The 26,714-nt window shown below is 38.2% G+C and overlaps 2 protein-coding genes across 3 annotated transcripts in view; one reads left to right on the top strand and one right to left on the bottom strand.

Annotated features, from left to right (window-relative positions):
- The window catches only part of LOC141386956 (uncharacterized), a 276,857-nt gene extending 250,959 nt beyond the window's left edge, over positions 1–25,898 (bottom strand). For both annotated transcript variants that reach the window (XM_073955870.1, XM_073955871.1), the window contains exon 1: positions 25,576–25,898. The gene's annotated coding sequence lies outside the window, so the exon portion shown is untranslated. The remainder of the gene's footprint in view (positions 1–25,575) is intronic.
- On the top strand, positions 664–3,723 carry LOC141405288 (uncharacterized). Its single transcript, XM_073989471.1, has one exon. It carries the CDS (start codon positions 921–923, stop codon positions 2,574–2,576), a length of 1,656 nt encoding a protein of 551 aa, XP_073845572.1. The 5' UTR covers positions 664–920; the 3' UTR covers positions 2,577–3,723.
- Positions 25,899–26,714: the final 816 nt, after the last annotated feature.

Below are 26,714 nucleotides of genomic sequence, written 5' to 3'. Positions count from 1 at the left end.
AATTTAAAACGAATATTTTCATTATTCAAATAACGATTTTCTGATGACTTTTATTATCGGTCTAATTAGTAAAATCTGCACATATAGTCGAAAGAAAAAAAATCCCTACATCAGATTTTTCTTTAGACCAAAAATATGACTTTTCAAAGAAAAATCATTTACTTATCAAGAAGGTGCTTTATAACATATTAATTTTCGTCCCCAAGATCTACGTTAATAACAAGTGTGCCTGTAATTAACACGATCTTTACCCGAATGCCAGGTTATAAATAAAATGTAATGATAATAAAATGTATTACCCCGGTTACACTTAAGCGGATTAATCCAGTGGGTTTAGATTTAAAAGGGCAATTCCATAGTGCAAACGTCAAATAAATCCTCTCGTAGTGGGTTAACCCGGCAAAAATCCCTAGTGTAACCGTACTTCGAGTATATGTTTGATTCAGACATTTCACAATTTCACTTGCAAAGCAAGACGACGTAAATTGTAAATTTAGTTCTTTTGGTATATAATTTTATGTTAGTAATAGTTTATACTATTCTTAAAGCACAATTTCAATCTTAATATTTCTGTCCCAATTTCAAGGTTGAATATTCAGATATCATGGATTTGATTGGATAATTATATAACAAAGTCGTTATACTTAATTTACCCCTTTCCGCCAATTTTTAATCAAAGTTTTATGAAATATAAGCAATTTTAAATTAAAAAAAAAAACGGTTTAAACCGGTTAACCGGTTTATGAAAATTTTAATAACCGAAAACCGGTTTTTGAAAAAAACTAAAATTTCGGTTTACCGAAAACCGCTTTGTTTCAAAAAACCGGTTTTTTGGACACACTAGAGACAGTCTTGAGAGACAGAGTAGGGAACTCCTTGACCAACTGGAGAGACTTGTTCCGACCATACCACCAGAGGACATGCTAAACAATCTCACCCTCACTGACGATGAACTGGACATTACGGTGATCCCAGCTGAGTCAACAAGGAGGTCTGACGATGACATGTCCACTGACGGTGATGTGGTCGAAGAGGTTGTGAACCTAGGTTTGCAACCACAGACAAGTCGAAACCAGCCTGGTCCTGTATCGGCACTAGCCGATACTAAGCTTCGTAGGCAGATTACCACGGAGTCAATGGATGTTAATGGAGAATCAAAAGAGGATCCATCAACAGCCACTGACTCTAAGTCGATGATCGTCGAGGGGGAATTAACGGAAACTCCAACAATTGTCACTGACTCTGAGTCTCCGGCCTGCGTTGGGGAATCCAAGAAAACCTCATCGACGGACACCGACGCAGCCGCAATCTCCGCCAAAGAGGCTTCAGATACGAGGCACTATAAACGTGTGGCTTCGTATCTGCGCAAGTTCGTGGGAAGGGACGCGAGCTCGCATACTAAGAAGGAGATTATGTTCATCAAGAGCAAGCTCAAGTACATCAGGAAATTCGAAAGAATTTATCCAGATGCACCCAGATGCGAGCTCTTGGTGGACAAAATCTTCCTCCCGAACCCTGCTTCAGCCAAAGACTCAAAAGAGACTGCGGCGACAAGCAAAAAGGTGGAGGTGAAGCCTGCTGCTTCTGGCAGCAAGGTGGAACCTAAAGCTGTTCCGAAGCCGAACCCGAGCCAGAAAGGACTGGAAAAGGATAAGGGGCATAATCCGACAACAAAAGATTCTCGTAAGAGTAGTCAACTGGAGAAGGTGACTGTCCCAAATCCGGATCCTACCCCAACTGACGAGGGTAAAGCGGATGAACAGAAGGTATCTAAGACCTGCGCAAGCCACTCGGGAGTAACGACGGGTGGATCGACTGGGACACCATCGACTTCGGAGAAGACGAACAAGTCCTCGCAGTCAAAGACTGTGAAGCGGGTTCGCTCTTCAGAAGGCCCACAGCCTTCGCCAAAGAAGACGATGATCTCCCAGACGGTCAACACGGCGGACTCCTATGCTGGTGTCCTTGCTCACAAAGCCAAGGGAAGTAGCACCAGTACTGAGAAGGCGTCCACCTCCTCAGGAAAAGCTGCTACCAAGGCCCGTGATCGAGGACGTAGGAAACCCTACGCCAAAACGGCCACGGTGGCAAACGATGACGAGCTCCTAGTTGCAATCATCGACCGAGCTGACCCCTTCGGGAAAATCAGCGAAAGTCACTGGTTGCTCTTCGAGACTCGGCTTCGTTTAGCCATTGTGTCCACTGAGGCGAACCAGGGTGACCGCCAGTTTGGTGGCGCCTTCCTTCATAAGGGAGTTAAAGTCATTAAATGTCTCAACAGGAGCTCGCAAGAGTACCTTAAGAAGACCGTTAATGGCTTTGATGAACTTTGGGAGGGGGCAAAAATTGCTGCGGTGTCCATAACGGAGATTCCGTCTAGGAAGGTATTCCCAGCATGGGTTCCCCCACCTACCGTGGATAAGGAACTTCTGCTGAGGATGCTGGAGCTCCAGAACCCAGGTCTCCTTACTAAGGACTGGACTGTAATGAGTGTAACCCCTTGTAAGGAGAATGGAGGGATGGATGTCAAGATGGCGATAGACTCCTCAGGAGAGGAGTACCTTAAGGTTCGTTAGGGAAAACTGAACTTTGGTTCAGGATGGGTTCGGTTCCGACTGATTCCACCTCGCGAAAATCAGTAGGAGAAGGTAGGCGGCATGTGCTACGCATTTTGCAGATTAATCTGCATCATTGTAAAGCAGCTGCCGCCGAACTACTCCTGTCCCTCACGAACTCAGAGGTAGACATTGTTCTAGTCCAGGAACCTTATATATACAAAAATAAGGTCTCTGCACTAAACAATGCCAACTTCGAGGTCTTCGCATCGTCCGAAGGGGACAAGGTGAGGACCTGTGTGGTAGGTAGGAAGAACCTCAATCTAATCTTTCTATCTAATTATAGTAATGGAGACATGTGCACGGTGCGACTGGAGAACGGCAGAGAGAAGGCCACTCTCCTGTCCTCAATCTACATGCCATATGAGGACCCTGATCCACCAAATCAGGGGGTACACAGGCTGCTAAAGGAGAACCTGGGCGTTTGTAACGTAATCCTTGGATGTGACGCCAACGCCCACCATTTTCACTGGGGCAGCAAAGATACAAACACTAGAGGTGAGTCGATTTTCAATTTTATATTATCTTACAATCTAAGAATATGTAATAAAGGAAACGACCCTACCTTTAAAATTAGAGACAGGGAGGAGGTCATTGATCTAACCCTGTCAAATTTAGATGATTCTGTCGTCAAGAACTTGAGGGTATCCAACAAATGCTCCTTTTCGGATCATATGAGGATATACTTTGAAATATCTTTCGACGGAGTCCGCCAAAATCCTTATAGGAACCCGAGAAGGACGGACTGGGGCAGGTTCACTGATCTGACGAACAATCAACTGTCACTCTCCGGAAGGATAGAAACAGTTGCTGAGCTTAACAGTAAGGTGTCCAACCTAACAGAAATCCTTCTTCGCTGCCATAAGGATGCCTGTCCATTAACTTATCCCGGGAAGAAATCCCAACCGGTGTGGTGGAACAAGGATCTTGGCGATCTGCGGAAAAACACCAAAAAGCTGTACAACAGGGAGCACTCGACGAAACTTGACAGTGACTGGGAATCGTATAAAGCGAGTTTCAACAAATACAAGAGTGAAATCAAGCGCGCAAAAAAGAAGTCATGGGTTTGATTCTGTGAGTCTGTAGAAGGGGTAAACGACGCTGCCAGATTCCGTAAGATACACTCGAAGGACCCCAAATCCATTGGTAGTGTCAAAAAACCGGACGGCACGTGGACAGACTCAGGTCTTGAGACTCTAAACCTTCTAGCTGAGACCCACTTCACTGACTGCACGGACGCCAGTAACCTTCACATTGAATGTGAAAACTTCCAAGTCCAAGAGTCAGTGGACGAGAGCCTCATTGATAAGGTTGTAAGCAGAAACAAAATAAAGTGGGCAGTAAGTACATTCAAACCCTCAACTGGTCCAGATGGAGTAATTCCTGCGATGCTTCATTTTGCCGCACCGCAGATATACCAAATTCTGGAGGAGATCTTTAGGGCCTGTTTGTTTCTTTCCTGCGTACCAGATCTGTGGAAAGAGGTAACTTACTTACTTACTTAGCTGGCCCATTACAGAACATTTGTTCTATAGGCCGAACTAAGAAGAGATCTCCATTCCTCTCTATTTGTTGCTTTGCTCTCTGGAATGCCGCGCCTTTTCATCTCAACATCCACTTGTTTGCGCCATCTATTCCTTGGCCTGCCAATTCTGCGTGCACCGCCATGTGGCATGTATTCATACGCCTTTTTAGCGGGTTCATCATCGCTCATTCTTATGATATGGCCTAGCCAACGCAATCGCTGCATCTCGATACGTTTAACAATATTCATGTCGTTGTATAGCAGATACAGCTCGTGGTTCATGCGACGTCGATATTCACCGTCAACGCAGATTGGTCCGTAGATCTTTCGAAGAATTTTTCTCTCAAACACACCAAGCACTGCCATGTCTGCTTGCGCAAGTACCCAGGCTTCGGAGCCATACATCAGCACGGGTAGTATCAGTGTTTTGTAGAGCGTTATTTTTGTTTGACGAGATGTGGCTTTGTTTTTAAACTGCTTACTTAATCCAAAGTAGCATCTGTTGGCCAATACAATTCTTCTTTTTATTTCACAACTGATGTCGTTTGTTGTGTTGACGGAGGTGCCGAGGTAGACGAAGTCTTTTACTACCTCAATATTATAGGAACCAACTTCCACAGTCGGTCCGAGCTCAATGGACGCATTGCGCGTCGACACCATCAACTTGGTCTTCTCACCGTTTACCGCCAGACCCACTTTAGCAGATTCTCCTTCGACCTTTATAAAGGTATCAGTTACTTCTTTTACTGATCGACCCATGATGTCTATATCATCAGCATAAGCAAGTAACATGTGACTATTGGTGTAGATTGTGCCACTTCTTTTGACGTTTGCCTCTCGTATAACCTTTTCTAGCAGGATGTTGAAGAGGTCACACGAAAGGCTGTCTCCTTGTCTGAAACCTCTTTTGGTACCAGTGGGGAGGTCAGTGTCCACTTGGGATGAAAGAGGGACCAAGATAAATCCTGGGCTTTGCCATGTTAAAACCGGTCAGGACCGTTCCTTGGTATCTTCCATCCCCTACGTCACCCGTGGAAAGAGGTAAAGGTAACTTATATCCCCAAGGCGGAGAAAGCCAGTCACTCTGCACCGAAAGACTACAGACCTATTAGCCTATCCTCCTTTCTCCTCAAGACACTCGAACTATTGATCGATCTGGAGATTAGGAGCTTTGTAGACACTGCCTCGCTGAGCAACTCGCAGCATGCCTACATGAAAGGTAAATCTGTCGAAACTGCTCTTCATGAGGTCGTGGGTTTCATTGAGAGAAATATGGAGAATTCAAACTTTACCTTGGCGGCTTTCCTGGATATAGAAGGAGCCTTCAACAACGTAAAACTTGAATCCATTAATCTCTCACTTAGAGCGGTCAACACCCCGGAAACCCTGATCTGCTGGATAAAGAGAATGCTGGAGAGCAGGATCATTAATTCCAGCATTGGGGAGTTGACAACAAGAAAGACAGTAAATAGAGGTACTCCCCAGGGAGGTGTACTCTCACCGCTGCTGTGGCTACTTGTGATAAACAATATTTTGGCGGAATTCGACAATCAGGGCATCAAGGTTGTCGCATACGCGGATGATGTAGTTTTACTAATAACTGGCAAATTCTTGTCCACAATTTCGGAGCTTATGCAAAGAGCCTTATCAAAGTAAATCCAACGAAAACAGAACTGGTATTGTTGACCAGAAAGCGTAAGCTCGGCGACTTCATACCACCAACATTGGATGGAGTGCAGTTACATCTATCTCCTGAGGCCAAATACCTAGGTACAATCCTGGATTCTCAATTGAGATGGAAAAGGAACGTCGAGGAACGGACGAAGAGAGGTATGATCGCACTCTATTCATGTAAGAATTCGATTGGGAAAAGTTGGGGGTTAAATGCAGCTATTATACTCTGGTTGTATAATACTGTTGTGAGACCCATCCTATCCTATGGATGTCTTGTCTGGTGGCATGCGCTTCGACATAAATCGAACTCTGGCAACATAGACAAGGTGCAAAGGAACCTCGATCCTGATAACTGGTGCTTTTAGAAGTACACCACAAGCAGCTCTAAATTCGATGCTAAACCTCTTGCCCACGAGACTTAGCATCAAAGGTCAAGCAGCACGTAGTGCCCTAAGGCTACATGAATTGAATCGTTGGCGTGACAGCACCTATGGACATGCATGCATTCTTCGGGAGCTAGGGCCAAACCTTAGCTTGAATCAGCAGCGGAAATTCAGCGACTACTTATCACCAATCCATAAATTTGATGATTTTGAGGTCGTTATCCCTAGTAGAGATGACTGGATCCGTAGTAACCCTCCTCTGGACGGTCTGGCTTTCTATACAGACGGTTCCAAGATGGAAGAAGGTACCGGAGCTGGCGTCTACTGCGAGAAGCTTTGCCTCGAATACTCATATAGGTTGAACAGCGTCTGTAGTGTTTTCCAAGCAGAAATCTTCGCGATCAAAATGGCCGCAGAGTTGATAAAAAGTCTGGATGCTGAAATCTTTGAACCGGTGACTATCTTCGTTGATAGTCAGCCGGCTCTTAAAGCCATCAAATCCCCCAATATCAAGTCTGAGGCCGTTCTTGAGTGTAGGACTGCTTTGGCGAACCTCACTAACGCTGTCCGACTCTGCTGGGTACCGGGGCAATGTTACATTGTGGGAAACGAGAAGGCAGATGAACTGGCAAGACATGGATCTCAATCAACAAGTCAAGCTATCACTGATTCTATCAAACCACCCATATGTCACGTTTTTCGGAAGGTGGAGACGTTCTTTGAAGAACAAGCCAAGGAACTATGGCATAATGAACCAAGGTGCAACGTGTCAAGGGCAATTTGGCCGAATCTTTCAACAAAGAGAACAACTTCACTTTTAAGTTTGAGTAAATCAGAAATCAGGGTATTGGCGGGAGTCATTACCGACCATTGCAACATCCGAGCTTTTATCGGCAAATGGCAGGATGATGGCGTGGACTATTGCAGGCTCTGTGAAGATGAGGAGGAAACGGAGACGATCGAGCATATTTTATGTCGTTGCCCGATGTTAACTCGAAAGCGATATAGATTAACAGGAATACGCTTTTCTCCAAGCTTAACCTTCTACTCAAACATGGAACCAACAATCATAAACAACATCATCAAAAATCTGAATTGGCTGGGACGGCGCGACCCATAAGCGTAACTACTTCTCTGACAGTTTTTTCCACCATCGCCAAATAAACCACCCTCTCTTTCTTTATTATATCTTCATTTTTTCTTTTTAATAATTCATTTATTACTACTTTCCAAACCACACCCTCTTTTCTTTATTCTTCTCTCTTTTCTCTTCTCTTGTCTTTTCAGGTAATTCTGAACCTCTTTTTTCTTTATGGATGATCACAATGAACCGAAAGGTCTCCGAGTGGCGTAGTCAATATATATATATTAACTACACATCCCCTAACCTAACCTACCTCTCAGTGTAATTTCTTCATATTCAAAGTTTAAATTCAATATCTATATATAAATATCAAAAAAATGTAAAATTTATAAATTTTGTGGAGTAGTTCTCAACCTGTCATATACATACATATCCCCAGAGAGTATTATCTAAAAAAATGTTATTGGAGTAGTTCTCAATATGTCTCAAACACATTGTCATATTTATGCATCGGAGTAGTTTATTACTTTTTTTAAACAGACTGTATTTATATTGTATATTTGAGTTTTAAACTATAAGATATATGAATTGTAATTACCATATAGTAGTTCAAAATGCAATTGAACTTTAATCGGCCTATAGGCTTATATTGCATAAAATGAAATAAATAAATAAATTTTCAGGTTCAAAGGTAGAATTAGACGTGACATAACCATAAAGCCATAAGGCGATATCAATGAGCTGATTCAACCAAACCTATGGAAATCAATGTATTCGATTAGTAGTAACATAACATAATGCCATAGCCATAACCATAAGAAACCAATTGGGTTTTGGTTTTCTATGGTTATGGCGTTATGGCTATGTCACGTCTCATTTTAGAGTCCGTTGGTGAATGTCCTCTTTTTTAGACATTTTGTAAATTCTCAAAAATTATATTTTATACTTTAATCAAATTATGCTAATATTTTTACCGAAACTAATATTTGAAAAAACTTTAACGGTGTCGATATGAGAACGCAACTTCAAAAACAACTCAATTTGGAACGACGCAAAGCGAGGTCTTGGTGTATATCAAAACTTATAGTAGAAAATAATATTTGAAAAAACTTTAATGGTGTCGATATGAGCAAATTTTGAACAAAAACGTGGCGAAGGCCCCCATGTTACCATATATCCTAAGGCACAACAATTTTAAATGACGTTTTATTTTCCGAAAAGCGTAATTTTAATTTATAGCTGCAGACTGTGTGAGGATGAGGAGGAGTTAGAGACGATCGAGCACATCCTGTGTCGTTGTCCAGCCCTGGCTCGTAGACGGCATAGGTTAGTAGTTGTTCACTTTCCACCGTATATAACTTTCTACTCAACTGTGGAACCTGCTGTGATCTACAGCATCATCAAAACTCTGAAGTGGCTGGGACAGCGCAACCTGAACGAGTAAATTATGTTTCAAATATTCTGCCTACCATTAAAAATAAAACTTTTTTCCTTCTCTAAAACTATTCCTCCCCTCTTAAACTTTCTTGTAATTTATTCGTTCTTTACTTTTTTAACAACTTCCTCTTTTTATTTCTTCCCCCTATCCTCTCTTTTCCATCTCCTCTTATCTTTGCTTTTTTCCTCTTTTTTCTACTGGATGATCACAATGGACCGGAAGGTCTCCGAGTAACGCAGTCACAAGTTAGTGGCTGCATATCCCCTAACCTAATAAAGTAATTTATGTTATCAGCCGTCGTATCTGGCGCAAACCTGGAAGCAAAAACCGTTTTCATGGCAGGAACCACTGACAACAGCTTATGTCACTCTCGAACGCTGGAAGAAGGGAAGATAGGACCTCAGTAGTCACGTTGGCGACGTTACGTTGAATGACAGAAGAGTTGCGAAAGTATTTTCGATCGACAGTTTGTCGAGCCCCCGGAGTGACAGGGCGAAGCGAGGATGAACCACCACAGTTTGCAATGGATGACGTTGCGAATGCTATCAGGAACGCTAAATCATCCAAAGCGATGGGCTCTGACGGAATCTCCATGACAATGCTGAAACAGCTAGATGAGCCGGGAGTGGAGTATCTCACTAAAGTTCTCAACTTCTCGCAAACCACCCTCATTGCATCAGTAGGGGACCACCCAACTCATTTTCCAGACTTCGGGAACAATGAGGGTGGTTTGCGAGAAGTTGAGAACTTTAGTGAGATACTCCACTCCCGGCTCATCATAGCCTTATTTCGCGCTTTGCAATAGATTCTCCATTTATAGGGATTTCTGTCACGAAGATAACATGTGTATGCCAGATCAGAAAGAGACTGGTGGTATCGAATCTCTGGGGAGTTAATCCAAAAAAAAAAAAAAATGCTTTAAATATCGGAACATGCAACATACGAAGTCTTTATGAAACTGGCAAACTGGCAAACACGATATCTGAAATGAAGAAACTGAAAATAGATAAACTAGGAGTGTGCGAAACATGGTTGCCTGATAGTTTCACATCGCAAAACATGAAAATCTATTACTCTGGAAATCTGGACAGAAACAGGAATGGGGTAGGAGTAATCATGAAGGAAAGTATAGCAAGAAGCGTAACAGGTTACATACCGAAATCGGACCGAACTATGCTTATACAACTCGATGCAAAACCAGTGAAAATAAATATAATTCAAATATATGCTCCCACAGCTGACAAAAGCAAAGATGAAATAGAAAACTTCTATGAAGAAATTAACGACCTACTAAAATTAACAAAACCTCACGAAATTACCATTATCCAAGGTGATTTTAATACCAAAGTTGGCAAACATATGGTCCCTGGAATTACAGGTCACTACGGTTTAGGATCAAGAAACGAAAGAGGTGACAGACTTGTACAATTCTGTCAAGAATACAAAATGATTATAACTAACACATTGTTTAGCTTGCCTGCAAGACGCCTCTATACATGGAAATCACCCCTGGACAGAAAGGACAATATTATTAGAAATCAGATTGATTATATTCTTATTAATAAACGCTTCAGCTCAAGCGTAAAAAGGACTTCGACGTACCCGGGGCGGACGTGCCATCGGATCACAACTTATTAATGTCTAAATTACGAATTAAACTTTCTGCACATGCTAAGCGGGCCAACCACAAGAAAAAGGTTGATGTACAGAAACTAGTGAAGCCAACAGTTCGAACAAATGTAAAGCAACTTTTAAGCAACGAACTCACCTCAGTAAACAGTGAAGATGGAAAAAATATTTGCGAATCCATAAAATGTGTCATTAAAACAATTGCTGACAACAATCTTTCTTACACAGGAAAACCACAAAAAAAATTGGATGACAAAACAGATACTGGACTTAATGGAAGAACGGCGAAAATATAAAAACAGGAATTACGAATTGTACTACGAAATAAACAGGGAAATACAAATTAATATACGCCATGCCAAAAATGAATACCTTAATGACCAATGCAGGGAAATAGAGCGACTGCAACAATTACACGACGACTTCAATCTTCACAAAAAAATTAAGGTAGCTGCTGGGATATACTACAGAGGAAAACCAAAAGTGTTATATAATGAAAATAATCAAGCCGTCTTGGATACTACTGAACAGAAAAATATATGGAGCAATTACATAAAAACCATTTTTACTGACGAAAATCGGTCAATCTATGAAAGACGGGTAGACCAACAATTATCCGGGATACCTATCACAAGAACAGAGGTTGAAACAGCCATAAAGGCATTAAATGATAAAAAAGCGTGCGGTCCAGACGAGATTCCTTCAGAATTGTTAAAGTTAATTGATGAAATGTGAAAAGGCTATGGGGACCAGCCAGTTTGGGTTTAAAGATGGGATGGGAACCCGCGAAGCTCTATTCGCTTTACAAGCGTTAGTTCAAAAATGCCGATATTCGCAGAAAGACGTGTTCCTATGCTTTATTGATTATGAAAAAGCATTTGACACGGTCCAACATGACAAAATGATCGAGATTTTATTGTCCATTGGAGTAGAAGAGAAGGAGGTTGAATGCATAAAAAATGTGTGCTGGCACCAAACAGCGCAAGTCAACGTCAATGGCGAACTGACCGAAAATATTAATATTTCCAGAGGTGTTAAACAAGGTTGTGTCCTGTCCTCTCTATTACACTGTGCAACACTGGAAATGCAAACAACTTCTAATGGGTATTTTCTGAAATTACATATTGAGACTACAAAAACCTTAATTGGGATTTGTGTTCTTAGATCGGGTTTAGATTTTATGGCCTCATCTAAACCGACCTAAAATGAGCCTTTTTTCCAGTGATCGGACCGTTATCTCCGAAACTAATAAGAATTTTGCTTTGCAGTCTTCAGCAATATTGTAGCCCTAAAGTAGTAGAATTTATGCGTCAAGCAGATGAACTAGGAAAAACTGCATCTAGCGCATCAAACTCGTTAAAATATAGAAATTTTACATAATTTCTGAAATTCTGGTCAGTAACAACTAAACTGTTGGAAGATGAAACAAGTAACCATTCTAAAAATGTTCCAAATAATGTGACCATCAATTCTTTAGAACATTCTGAAACTCTAAAATTGTTATTTCACGTTGTTAAAGGGGTATTTCATAACATACCTTTTACAAAACTTATTTCAAACAATGTTCACACAGGCTGTTTATTCTCGTGTTGGGGATTTCAATGAATTATTGAAATATTTACCAAATTGTTGTTGAAAAATTTGCTATAAACAAGGCGATAGAGGCATTTTACAACAATATAATGTTCTGAAGACATAAAAACCATTTTTACTGACGAAAATCGGTCAATCTATGAAAGACGGGTAGACCAACAATTATCCGGGATACCTATCACAAGAACAGAGGTTGAAACAGCCATAAAGGCATTAAATGATAAAAAAGCGTGCGGTCCAGACGAGATTCCTTCAGAATTGTTAAAGTTAATTGATGAAATGTGAAAAGGCTATGGGGACCAGCCAGTTTGGGTTTAAAGATGGGATGGGAACCCGCGAAGCTCTATTCGCTTTACAAGCGTTAGTTCAAAAATGCCGATATTCGCAGAAAGACGTGTTCCTATGCTTTATTGATTATGAAAAAGCATTTGACACGGTCCAACATGACAAAATGATCGAGATTTTATTGTCCATTGGAGTAGAAGAGAAGGAGGTTGAATGCATAAAAAATGTGTGCTGGCACCAAACAGCGCAAGTCAACGTCAATGGCGAACTGACCGAAAATATTAATATTTCCAGAGGTGTTAAACAAGGTTGTGTCCTGTCCTCTCTATTACACTGTGCAACACTGGAAATGCAAACAACTTCTAATGGGTATTTTCTGAAATTACATATTGAGACTACAAAAACCTTAATTGGGATTTGTGTTCTTAGATCGGGTTTAGATTTTATGGCCTCATCTAAACCGACCTAAAATGAGCCTTTTTTCCAGTGATCGGACCGTTATCTCCGAAACTAATAAGAATTTTGCTTTGCAGTCTTCAGCAATATTGTAGCCCTAAAGTAGTAGAATTTATGCGTCAAGCAGATGAACTAGGAAAAGCTGCATCTAGCGCATCAAACTCGTTAAAATATAGAAATTTTACATAATTTCTGAAATTCTGGTCAGTAGCAACTAAACTGTTGGAAGATGAAACAAGTAACCATTCTAAAAATGTTCCAAATAATGTGACCATCAATTCTTTAGAACATTCTGAAACTCTAAAATTGTTATTTCACGTTGTTAAAGGGGTATTTCATAACATACCTTTTACAAAACTTATTTCAAACAATGTTCACACAGGCTGTTTATTCTCGTGTTGGGGATTTCAATGAATTATTGAAATATTTACCAAATTGTTGTTGAAAAATTTGCTACAAACAAGGCGATAGAGGCATTTTACAACAATATAATGTTCTGAAGAGTTGTGTATTACATTCCAGAGAATATTTTCCCAATAGGTAACATTAAGAAGAATTTAACATTTTGGGAGATACGCTGCGAAATATACACAAATTATAGAATTTTTAGATATATTATAAAATTTGAGGCAATAAATGCAGTTTTTCGAGTTCACTATTCCTCCATATATTTTCTTCTGGCTCTTCTCTACAAGTTTGCTGCAGATGTCAAAACAAGATTCGTATTGGTTTCAGAGGTACACACCAATTTGTTTTAAAAATTCGATCTTTAACCATGTTTAGATAAGGCGATAAAAACCGAACCCGATCTAAGAAAACAAAACCCAAATATGGTTTTTGTCTATTGGTCCTCTACTTTCATAAAATTCTGGACAGAAGTTGTTTGCACGCGATTGGCTCAAAAATGTTGCACAGTGTTATTCAACATATACGCTGAACGAATATTCCAAGAATCAATAAATGGTGTCCGGAAAGGAATATATGTAAATGGAACGTTCACTAACAACATAAGGTATGCCGATGACACCACTCTCATAGCCGATAATATGACAGCACTTCAAGAACTGGTTAACAGATTGACCACTTGCAGCGAAAAATACGGTCTTAAAATTAACATCAAAAAAATTAAATACATGGTCATCAGTAAATATCATACATATGCTAATGCGGCCCCATTAAAAATTAATGAAATAAATGTGGAAAGAGTCCAAAGTTTTAAATATCTTGGAGCGATAATCAACGACGAATGGGACATTTCTAAAGAAATAGCCTGCAGGATTGAAATGGCCAGAGACACATTCTTTAAATATAAAAAAGTTTTTACAAGCCATAATGTAAACTTAAAAACCAAAATAAGATATATGAAAACATATGTATGGTCTGTCCTATTGTATGGCATGGAAACATGGACCTTAAAATCCGTAGATATGAAAAAACTGGAAGCATTTGGATGTGGACATATCGCCGCATCTTAAAGATATCATGGACACAATTCATATCAAATAATGAGGTTCTAAGAAGATTACATAAAGAAAAAGAACTGCTGAACAACATAAAGAGACGGAAAACGGCATACTTGGGCCACATTATGAGGAATCCGAAATACAAAGTGCTGCAAAGTATTATCCGTGTAAACATTGAAGGAAGGCCTACTAGAGGGAGGAAACAACTACTATGGATCAACAACATCCAAGAATGGACCGGTATACGTGATGTCATAAATCTGCTAAGCGAAGCCAGAAACAGAGAGACTTTTGCCGATATTATAAACAATATTTAATAATTTAAGTATGATAATATATAGAGTTTTTAGGTGTTTTCGGTTGAATTCGCATTTAAACGAATTCATCAGTCACACTTATTCTTGAGCTCGAGTCGTCATAAAATTGGGGAAGGGTTCTTTGTTTCAATACAAAGAACTAAGAGAACTGATGAGTCCAAGTGGCGTTGGACGAAACTAGTATTCTCTGCCATCCCCAAAAGTAATCAATTTTAACTACATCCCACTTTAAACTTGTTGTTTTTAAATTTGAAAACAACAAATATGGGATTAAGCTTGACTACATACAAATAGTAAATAAAATACATATACTACAAAGTTTTTAAATATTACTATTCGGTTCTGGTGCCAAAGAGTTTGAATCCAACAGGCGAGCACACTGGTCCATATCTAGTTCGTCCTCTGAACCATTTGGCAATGTGACAATTACCTTTGGTCTATCGCCATTTAGAAGTTTATAAGAAGACAATTTGCCTTGCCTTCTAAGCTTTCGACAAAGGTATAAAAGTTTGGACGACGTTTGGTTCAAGTGGTCGTTGAGATAAACCCTACTGTCAAAATTTCCACTGATGACATCACATAGTAATATCTGCTGCCCTTTGTGGTTGTTGGCCATTATTGTGTCTGTTATGTTTTTGGGTGTAGGAAGCAGTGTTCGAAAATAAACACTATGGTAACGTACCGTTCTGCACCGTACCAAGGTGGATAGGTACACTACGATAGTGTACCGCTCCGATTTCGCTTTTGTCGCCCGTAGCAAAGACCCTTGAGGCCTTAGTCCTCCCCAGCCTCAGAAATGCTTCTACAACAACAACATATACCCAGCAAAATTTATTTGAAGTTGTTCCTTGTGAAGTAGTGATTGAATAGCTTTTTTTGAAGCAGTCCGCGCAGAGTCATGAAAAATGCAGTCCGTTCTTCACATTTTGACAATGTCCGATTTGAATCCATTTCATAAATTTTTCACATTTTAGAAATTTCAAAATTTTGCAAAAAAAAAAAAAAACTTAAAAAGACAAAGAACATAATTTGTTTCTTGTTAATTATAATAACAGCAATATGTTTGCATCCATAAAAAGTAATTTGTATACAAAAAATAATAAAAGTGATTTCGAACTACATCTTTGTTTGTAGCCAAAGAAGTAGTTGAATCATATGTTGTTGTGATTTATTCACTACAAAGAACTAATGAAAAAGGTGTGCTTAAGAAGTAAATTAGACAGTATCCTCACTGCACCATGCCCTTGTAAAAATCATGACTTCTTTCACGTAAAAAGATGTAGTCCGAAATCACTTGCACTCATGGGGGCTATATGAAGGCCTGAACCTAAACCGACAAATTGTAGGTGGAAAGTTTTTTACCCCCCAAGGAAGACTTAATACCAAATTTCGGCCATTTCGGTGGGATATTGAGGGGTCAACCTTCAAATACCGAAAATCGGGAGTTACCATTCTATGGGGGCAATATGAAGACGTGGACCTATACCGATAAGTTTCAGGAGAAATGTTTTATAGTCCAAAATACCGAATATCGGTAGGTACCGTTCTATGGGGGCTATATGAAGACGTGGACCTATGCGCACAGATTTCAGTTGTAAAGTTGCATACCCCCAACGGAGACTCAATACCAAATTTCAGCCATTTCGGTGGGATATTTAGACCACAAATCGTCGAATATATTTTTGCATATGCTCATTTTATGCAAATATGTCAAAATATGCACGATATGCAAAAATGCAAAAATTTATGGTCCTAATTTTTATTTTTTTTTTTATTTATTTATGCTCATGTAAAAAAACCTAGCCCATAGGGCCATGATCGGTTCCAAAAACCACTATACATTTACTACTCTCAAAAACTTAAATTTAACAATGTTTTGATTCTTAAAACAATAGATCTAACAAATGAATACAATGTTAAAGGAAAAGTCTTAAACCAGCCATGCAATTATAGTTCGATAACAAATTAACATAAGAAACCATGAATTTTATATTATGTACTGGTATGTTCCTTTACTTTTAAAAATGGTAACAGTGGCAAAAAATGGTAAAAGTGGTGAACTGCTCTCATATAAATTATATGCTTTTAAAAGTAAAGGAACACTTTGCGGGTAAAATGTGGTAAAAACTGATAACCTCAGGCACGTAAAGGAACACGACTTACACTACTATTAAAATGCTCATATAACTTTCGTTTGTAACAATTTAAAGAGGAATTAAATACCTTAAGCTCTGGTGGCAAAGTGTTAAATACACGAGATACTCTTACAAGAAAAGACTTCTCCAACAATGGAGTCAAACACGGCACAAGTATTTGTTTGTTCCTCTCCGATCTGGAGAATGTAAAAAGGTCTAATACAGTAGACGGTGTCTGCATTTTATATACCTTATAGAAGAATAACATTGACCTAATACTCACAAAATTATCAAATGTGCAACCAAGGAACTCTTTAACATATGGAGAAATATGATCACGACATCTAACATGATAAACATAGCGCATAACTTTATTGAACAGAAGTTTTAACTTTCGTAAGACAAAACCACGACTACCCCCTAAAACCTCAATACAATACACAAAATGAGGCATTATGAGTGCATGAGCCAATTGAATTCTTATGTTCTTAGGCAGAACTAAATCCAAACAATATAACTTCCTTAAAATGAAGTTTACCTTGGACACTAAAGAATTAACATGCACGTCGAACACTAAAGCACTATCAAGAAACAAACCAAGACACTTCATGGAGCTTACAACATTTATAGACGTACTATAAATGGAAACATTTATTGAATTATCCTGCATGTTCCCGAAGAACATCACTTTAGTTTTTTGTGTATTAATTGAAAGTCCATTGCAAGACAACCAATTAACTAAAATACTAACATTAAAATCAATCGACGACTGCAAAACATCCATAAACACATATTCTCCCTTGAACAAAAGCTGCACATCATCAGCAAACGCAAACGACATACAATTCCTACTATTAATACAACTAAGTAAATCATTAACATACATTACAAATAACAGGGGACCCAAAACAGACCCCTGAGGTACACCACTACTCACAGGTAGCACACTAGAAACACAACCTTTACAACTAACATACTGCTTCCTGCAAAACAAATACGAAAAAATCATTTTACACGCTGAAGACGAGAAATTGAAGAAACGACGCAATTTACCAATTAAAATAGAGTGATCAATTCTATCGAAAGCCTTCTCTAAGTCCAACGACAATAACACACAACAACCACCCCCAGCAACAGTCTTCCTCACATTATCAGTTAAACCAACAAGGAGGGACGTTGTGCTACGATTGCACCTAAAACCATACTGACTATCATGCAAAAGTGATAGCCTGTTTATATAGCCTAGCATTTGATCTTTTAAAATATGCTCACACATTTTAGAGAGTATAGGCATAATCGAAATCGGCCTGTATTCTCCCGAGTCTTTGCCTTTGTGGATAGGCACAACTTTAGAAAATTTCCAGACCTCAGGAAAAGCCGACACCGTTAGCATTGTATTTACAATGTGTAACAAATGCCTCCCAACCAGAGGAAATACCAATCTCAGAAATTTCAGTTGAAAACCGTCATAACCCACTGCCTTAGACGTAATCTTATTAAAAGATTCCACAATTTCAACAATGTCCACAGCACGAAACGAAAAACCATCATACAAGCCCTCAGGAACACAAGAAACATTAAATTCATTACTGGATTGATTAGACACGAAATTACAATTCAAACGATCAACATCAACTCCTCCAACCTCACTATCATCATCCCTTAAACCATTTTTGTTTAAAATGGACCATATATCCTTCGCAGATTTATTAGTCAACATGTCATTATGCGCAATTAGTTTAAGCCTCCTAATAACCTTTTTTGCTCGGTTTCGGCACTTGCAATAAGCCTTCCAACTTACAATATTTTTATCACGAAGGTACGTATTGTATGCCATGTCCCTAAGTGAAAGATGATAACGTATATCAGGAGACTTAAACCAATCATCATTTCTAAACCTGCAGAAACGTTTTTTTGATAGGAACAGCATTATGCATAAACCGCAGCCCACGATTCAGAATGTCAATTTGGACATCCACATCAACTGCATCATATACACTATCAAAGTCCCACGACACAAAAGCATCAAAAAGGTCCGCAGGATTAACTGAGTCGTAATCCGCATATTCAAAGAACTGCTTAGCACGCCGACATGGGACAATGACCGACAAAAAAATAAACGAATGGTCAGAAATTCCTGGGCAGAAAAATTGATTCGAAGAAGCCACTAAATTTGGACACGATACAAAGAAAAAATCCAATAAAGAAGTAGAGCCATGAGCAACATCAATATGCGTCGGCATTGAATTATGAACAACAGCTAAATTCATTCTACAACAAATATCTCTTACATTTAAAATCCCCCATGATAATAACATTGGAGTACCTTACCACTAGGTCAGAAATCTCCTCTTCCATCGCCACAACATCACCATGCGGCAAATAAACAACTCCAACTAGCATTACATTGTTGTTCACAATCACCTCACAAAAGATATACTCAACTACACCAAAGGAACTACCTTTGCATACCACCTTATGCTTCACACATTGAGAAACATACAACACAACACCCCCTCCTCTAACATTAGGACGACCACTTCTATAACACACATATCCTGGTATTTCAATTGACTTCGTAGAAACCACAGACTTAAGCCAAGACTCAGTAACTCCAAAAATGTAAAGGTTATCTCCCTCTAAAATATTCCTCAACTCATGAATTTTAAAAGTGTTCCTACTTAAATTAAAACTTCGAACATTAATATGTCCAACATTTAGATTATTTTTAAAATTGCATAGCTGATTAAACAAAAAACTATTATCACTTATGATATCACCCAAATTCACAGAATTCATATTTTTCAGTTAAAAGTAATTAAATACACCCCCAGAAACATCAAAAATCAACAAATAAATATCAATAAATAAATATACTACTCGAAGAACATACATATTAGCAGCCATCAACACTCAGCCGTGAAAAGGAAACTGCACCCTCATCATCAACCAAAATAATGACACACCGCTTTAAGTCATACTCATCCTCTTTTCCATCAGCCTATGTGATATTAGAATCCACAGATACCGCAACCGACACTATTTTGATTTGCCTTCACAGCTTTACTGCAAGCCGTACATGTATACTTCACAGTCGACGGCATTATTTGAAATTCAATGCATGTAATAACAGATACAAGATATGTAAGCAGGTATTTACACCAACAAAAACGGATTGCCAAATAAGTAAACCAATTATTGATACAACAACAATTGCAGCAAACATCAACGGATAACCCCAACTGCAATGGTTGAGACTCCAAAATTCAGCTCCAACCAAGAAACCGCAAATATTATAGCTCTGTTCCAGAACTAAAAAGTTTTTACAATTTTTACCATTTTTACACATTTTGCGTTCCCGTACACAAAATTTATATGAAAATCGTTTACGACTTTTACTACTTTTACGACTTTTAACACTTTATAAAGTACGGGAACAGGCCATATATCTCTTGTTCAGAGAACATACACAGCAACACTCAAATTTGTTTGCAAGCATAAATCAGTATGAAACCAGCTTTTGGGACAACAGCATGAAGCGGCAATTTATTCTTCGCTCTTCTTCTTCCTTCATAAACAAACAGCGCCTTTTGTTATTCTCAGCAAAACTTGAAATTAGCCAACAACAAGAAACTACTCCAACAGTACTTAATATTGTCGCAATAAAAAGGCAATTACTGATAAAATAATATTATTCGCACTCCATAAACACGATTATTTATTAATTTTTTAAAATTTCCGGGGAGCAAAATATATTTATTGGCAGTTCATTGCAGAGTTGCCAGATATATTATTCACAGTTTTTAATTTAGTTAAAGTTAATATTTTTAATCAATTATTTTGTAATAAAACGAGTTTCTGTCTAATCAGATTTTCTCTACGACCAACCTAACCATATATACATTTCCATAGGATTCCGCTGTCTACTTATCAAAAGCCTTTGAGCAGACAATCCTCCGGCCAAGCTTGAAACGTTGGTTAGTCAATTATATGTATGGACGCCAGTCGATGAGATGCTTTTGTTGCAGTACTTGCTCGGGTGTTACCATAAGAGCCATCTCAATCACTATCTGTAGGCCCAACACACCCAGGCACATCAGGAAGGATATCCAGGCTCTATAAGAAGAGGTCCAAAGTTACAGGAGAGAACCCCTAGATCAAAAGGCATATCAATCAGGTTTAAATAACATTCATACAGTGGCATAAGACGGGAATACACGCGCACACGGGAAGTCGATATTCCCCGAGATATAGGCCTTTAAAGTTCCAAAAATATGTAGTCGAAGACCGACTAATTAGAGAAAAATTAATAATATGAAATAAAGTTTTCTTTCCGTTTGTTTGATAAAGACCGGCTCATAAACTCAACTTGTTCCCATTTACATTACAATAAAGTGTACACTTTTTCTGTTTAAAATTCTCTTCAGACGAGTCAATAAAATAGAAAAATGTATAACCACAGCCACAACCTTCAAAATACCGAAAATCGGGAGGTATTGTTCTATGGGGGCTATATGAAAGCCTGAACCTAAACCGACAAATTTTAGGTGGAAAGTTTTTTACCCCCCAAGGACGACTTAATACCAAATTTCGGGAGGCACCATTCTATGGGGGCTATATGAAGACGTGGACCTATACCGATAAGTTTCAGGTGGAATGTTTTATACCCCCAACGAAGACTTAATACCAAATTCCAGCCATTTCGGAGGGATATTGAGAGCACAACCTTCAAAATACCGAATATCGGTATGTACCTTTCTATGGGGGCTATATGAAGACGTTGACCTATGCGCACTCAATACCAAATTTCAGCCATTCGGTGGGATATTTAGACCACAAATCCTTGAATATATTTTTGCATATGCTCATTTTATGCAGATATGTAAAAATATGCACGATATGCAAAATATACAAAATTTTCTGGACCTAATTCGTTTTATTTTGGGAGCAAGTTGAATGTTTTCATTATGCTCGCAAAAATTAGTATACACCGTTGAAACCGAAATGTATTAGGGATAAATATCACTATAACTTATTGAAAACAACAAACAATTAGTTTTATTTGATAGACAAGAAGGTTGTCTTCCGTAATAACAATTAAAAGTGCGCAATATTTGCATACATTAGCAAATGTACGGTTCGAATCCCAAAAAGACCAAAATTTGTGTCGCAAAAGTTAGTATACAACGGAGAATCCTCGTGGAACTGTGTAAAAAATTCTTGATATTTTTGAACAAAATGAAACTAAATCAGTACTTAAGATCATAAAGAGTATATTAATTGGTTTTAATGGCAGTTATAGTACTTATAGTGACAAGTCCAACGTACACTGAATCGTAAAATCCACAAAAATTGGTCATCTACAAATACAACAACTGTAGCGGCAAAATTCCGAGTGTTATGTCCTATTTATGAATTCTAAAGGCATGAAATGCTCAGAAAAGCTCTAAAGTTTCAATTTGGGGCGATCTTGATCGAGTTTCGACTTGTCCTGTTTGAAAAAACGGGAATTTCTTGAAGGAAATCCATACTTTTGAGGCCATTGTCCTTTTGAAACATGTAATAATCCTTAATCCTTACACATAAGGACTTACCTTTTGAGTCAATTTTCTCACAAATGTTGCCCCTTTTCCTATTCCCACCAAAAGTAAATAGTAGGAGAACCTCAAGGTCCATTGTAAGCCGTACAGTTATACTGTCCTACCTGCCTTTCAGCAGTATCGGACATGCTTCTCGTATCCCTAGTGTATAATTTACTACTAATGTCTAATGAACTACTTCTAACTGATCCATTTAGTTGTATTTTGGTCCTAACGTTTTTGCACAATCCATGCGTTATAACAGAGAAAGCTCTGTATTAAAATTTTAAATTAGCTATCATATCCTTCTGTGGTGGTGGAGTATCACTGTAGGGCTTACACCAGAACTTGAGGTTCTCCTACTATTTATTTTTGGTGGGAATGTGAAAAGGGACATAATTTGTGAGAAAATTAACTGAAAAGGAACGTCCTTTTGAGTAAGGATTAAGGATTATTACATGTTTCAACAGGACAACGGCCTCAAACGTATGGGTTTCCTTCAAGAAATTCCCGTTTCTTTAAAAGGGACAAGTCGAAACTCGATCAAGATCACCCCATATTGAAACTTTAGAGCCTTTCTGAGCATTTCATGGCTTTAAAATTCATAAACAGGACATAACACCCGTAATTTTGTCGCTACAGTTGTTATATTTGTAGATGACCAATTTTTGTGGATTTTACGATCCAGTGTACGTTGGACTTGTCACTATAAGTACTATAACTGCCATTAAAACAAATTAATATGCTCTTTATGATCTTAGGTACAGATTTAGTTTCATTTTGTTCAAAATCAAGAATTTTTTACACAGTTCCAGGAGGATTCTCCGTTGTATACTAACTTTTGCGACATAAATTTTGGTCTTTTTGGGATTCGAACCGTACATTTCCTAATGTATGCAAATATTGCGCACTTTTAATTGTTATTACGGAAGACAACCTTCTTGTCTATCAAATAAAACTATTTGTTTGTTGTTTTCAATAAGTTATAGTGATATTTATCCCTAATACATTTCGGTTTCAACGGTGTATACTAATTTTTGCGACAGACTGCATATAACATTTATTGCGGAAGTCCATACTTCCCGAGATATGGGCCTTTGAAGTTTCGACAATTCCTTTGTATGTAACTTCGCTATTTTTGAACGAATAATGACAATATGGATTCTGTTGTAAAGCTTAAGGAATATACTATCATATTTACACATTCTATTATAAATAGACGTCCTTCGACCGGGGATTTAAGACTTTTTCTATGGACAGGTGAAAATCTCGGGAACGGCAACAAAATTTTCTTTAAAATCATATATTTTCTATAAAAAGCCGGCCTTCGGCCGGGGATTTACGACTTTCTCCTATGAACAGGTGCAAATCTAGGGAATGGGACAATATTTTCTTTACATTAACACAAATTTTTCTCTAAATAGCCGGCCTTCGGCCGGGGAGTTATGGCTTTCACCCATGGACATGTGCAAATCTAGAGAATGGGAACAAAATTTCCTTTAAAATCATACATTTTTGTCTAAATAGTTGGCCTTTAACAAGGGAATTTTCGGAACTCCAGAGGCCCATAACTCCGGAAGTATGGACTTTCGCAATAAATGTTATATATATTTGTGAAAAGGGTGACGAGACCTACCTTTAAAAAAAATATGGTCCCGATCCGAGCTTAATGAAAACATTCAACTTAAGCCTTATTTTATAACAAAACGAGTTTCTGTCTAATCAGATTTTCTCTACGACCATCCTAACCATATATGCATTTGCATAGGATTCCGCTGTCTACTTATAAAAAGTCTTTGAGCAGACAATCCTCCGGCCAAGCTTGAAACGTTGGATAGTCAATTATATGTATGGACGCCAGTCGATGAGATTGTTTTGTTGCGGTACTTGCTCGGGTGTTAGAGCGTAAGAGCCATCTCAATCACTATCTGTAGGCCCGACACACCCAGGCATATCAGGAAGGATATCCACGCTCTAAATGAAGAGGTCCAAAGTTATATCAACAGGCATATCAATCAGGTTTAACCCAGATATGCCGAGCGTATTATTATTATTTTTAGGTTCCAGTGCTTATTTTTCGTTAAATTTTCTAATAAGTTTTGTGAGCCGCTACAGAACACAACGACGAACAAAGCGTACTTTGATAAGTTTTGTCTAGTGTAATTGCATGTACGGATTTTTTGGGATCAAACATCGGCTTATCTTTCCTTTAGAGGCACCTGGCGGAAAAGTTCGGCATTTTCACCACAGGTAGTGCTTCGGATCCTGATTCCAACGGTGTATAACACTTGTCCAGGAAATGTATTCTTCCCGAGATATAGGCCTCGAAAGTTCCGGAAAATACATAAAATGGACTTAAGTTAAATATATTTAATAAACTCGAATTGTATGGAAATTTGGTTATTATAGGTATGTAACGTCCTCCTAAATGCACTAGTGTACAATATGTATAGGGAAGGTCCACAGTCCTCGAGAAATACTTATCCGAAGGTCTGATATTTTTAAGGTTATATCCATTTATGAAATTAAGATATAGGTGTCATAGTCAGGCACATAATAAATAATATTTATTGAAATTTGTACAATAGTGTATATTTTTTATTCAGTCTTATATCTTAATTTACCATTTAAAAGATATGTATTATGTTTTTGTACGTGACATTTGCATTGGTCGAGGAGAAAGTCTTAAATCCCAGGACGAAGACCGGAAGAAAAAAATTATTATTCGCCGGGATGAAATCATGATTATAGTTTCAAAGAAATTCTGTTCCCATTCCCGAGATTTCCACTTGTCCATAGGAGAAAGTCTTAAATCCCCGGCCGAAGGCCGGCTACTTAGAAAATATTCACTTTAAAAAGAATTCTGTTCCCATTCCCGAGATTTGCACCTGTCCATAGGAGAAAGTCTTAAGTCCCCGGCCGTAGGCCGGCTACCTAGAAAAAATGCTATTTAAAAGAAATTCTGTTCCCATTCCCGAAAAATTGTCCCGGAAATTTAGTCGCTTATTTCTCGAGAAGTGTGGACTTTCCCTACACTAGTGCATTTAGGAGAACGTACATACCTGTAATAACCAAATTTCCATACAATTCGAGTTTATTAAACATATTTAACTTAAGTCCATTTTATGGATTTCCCGGAACTTTCGAGGCCTATATCTCGGGAAGTATACATTTCCTGGACAAATGTTATACACCGTTGGAATCAGGATCGGAAGGACTACCTGAGGTGAACATGCCGATTTTTTCCGCCAGGTGCATCTAAAGGAAAGGAGTTCCCAAACATCTCAGTTTTGTGAATTTTGCAAATGTGTGAAGATACCATACAATCGGCACAAATTAGCATCTGTCCATAGGAGAAAGTCAAGTCTTAAATTAGAGAAAACTGCGATTTTGCCTTACCTTAGCTCATAAACTCAACTTGTTCCCATTTACATTACAATAAAGAACATTTGGAAGCCTATAATTTTTTGCATTGTTAGTTATAGTTAGTTTATTTTTTCCTTGTTTTTATTTTTTAACAGCACAACACATCCAATTTTTCTTTTTTTAATTTAATTTTCTTTTTCCTTTTTTGTTTGAATTTAAGGGCTAGAACACTCCTTGGCCCTTTTTATAGGTGTTAACGAAGGTTGTGTTTTTTCCTTTTTTCTTTTTTTTCAGGACGCGTTTGTTGACATCTTTATCTTTGACATCGAGACATTCACAATGGGCCTATGTAATTTGGGACATTCACAATAAAAATGGGGCATTTACAAGCAGTGATGCCAGATTTGCCGATTTATCGGCATTTTGACGATTTTTAGACCAAAAAAGCAGAAATGCCGATTTGACGATTTTTAGTAATGCAACTTTTTCACATAAAATTTGCATTTTGTGGGAATATTGTGATTGGTAGCACTGACAACTATACATACCATGGTGGAATAAGAAGGTGTTACATCAAATCTTACCAAACGTCAAATTTGATAACAATATGCCTGTTCGATAACTTTGCAAGTAAAAAGTTTTTGCAAGTTCTTGCAACTACTTGCAAGACTTCTCAATTCTCTTTTACTGAAAAAGTTTGTTATCGAACAGCATTTTGTAAAATTTGTGCAAATTTGTACAAACTTTTGAGTTATCGTACAGACCTAATAATGCTGTGCTGTGAATTACTTGTTTACATTTTGTATGAGATTTTATTCACAATAATGCATTTTGACAACTAGTCTGAAAATCAGCTGTTTTTGGCGCTGTACCTTCTTATTGTGCCATGATACATTCACAATAATAAAGGTACAACGCAAAAAACAGGTGATCAACATACTAGTTGTCGAAATGCTTTATTGTGAATAAAATCGCATGCAAATGTAAACAAGCAATTCACAGTAATGCATTATTGTGACCAAATTTGACGTTTAGTATGATGCATGATGAAATAAATCTTGGTATGGTCTAAAATAGATCTTGGTATGATGTGATGTAACACCTTCTTATTCCACCATTCATAAGTCTATCATCCATGGTATAAGTAAAGAGGAAGATTTAAATGAAAAAAA

This window comes from Musca autumnalis, unplaced genomic scaffold (assembly GCF_047663935.1).
Source record: "Musca autumnalis isolate F117 unplaced genomic scaffold, ASM4766393v1 scaffold_5, whole genome shotgun sequence".
Lineage (NCBI taxonomy): Eukaryota > Metazoa > Arthropoda > Insecta > Diptera > Muscidae > Musca > Musca autumnalis.
The sequence above is the reverse complement of the archived record's forward strand: the minus strand, read 5'-3'. Positions and strand labels throughout refer to the sequence as shown.

Excerpts from the sequence above, each read along its gene's own strand:
- LOC141405288 (XM_073989471.1), top strand. The coding sequence starts at position 921 with ATGCTAAACAATCTCACCCTCACTGACGATGAACTGGACATTACGGTG.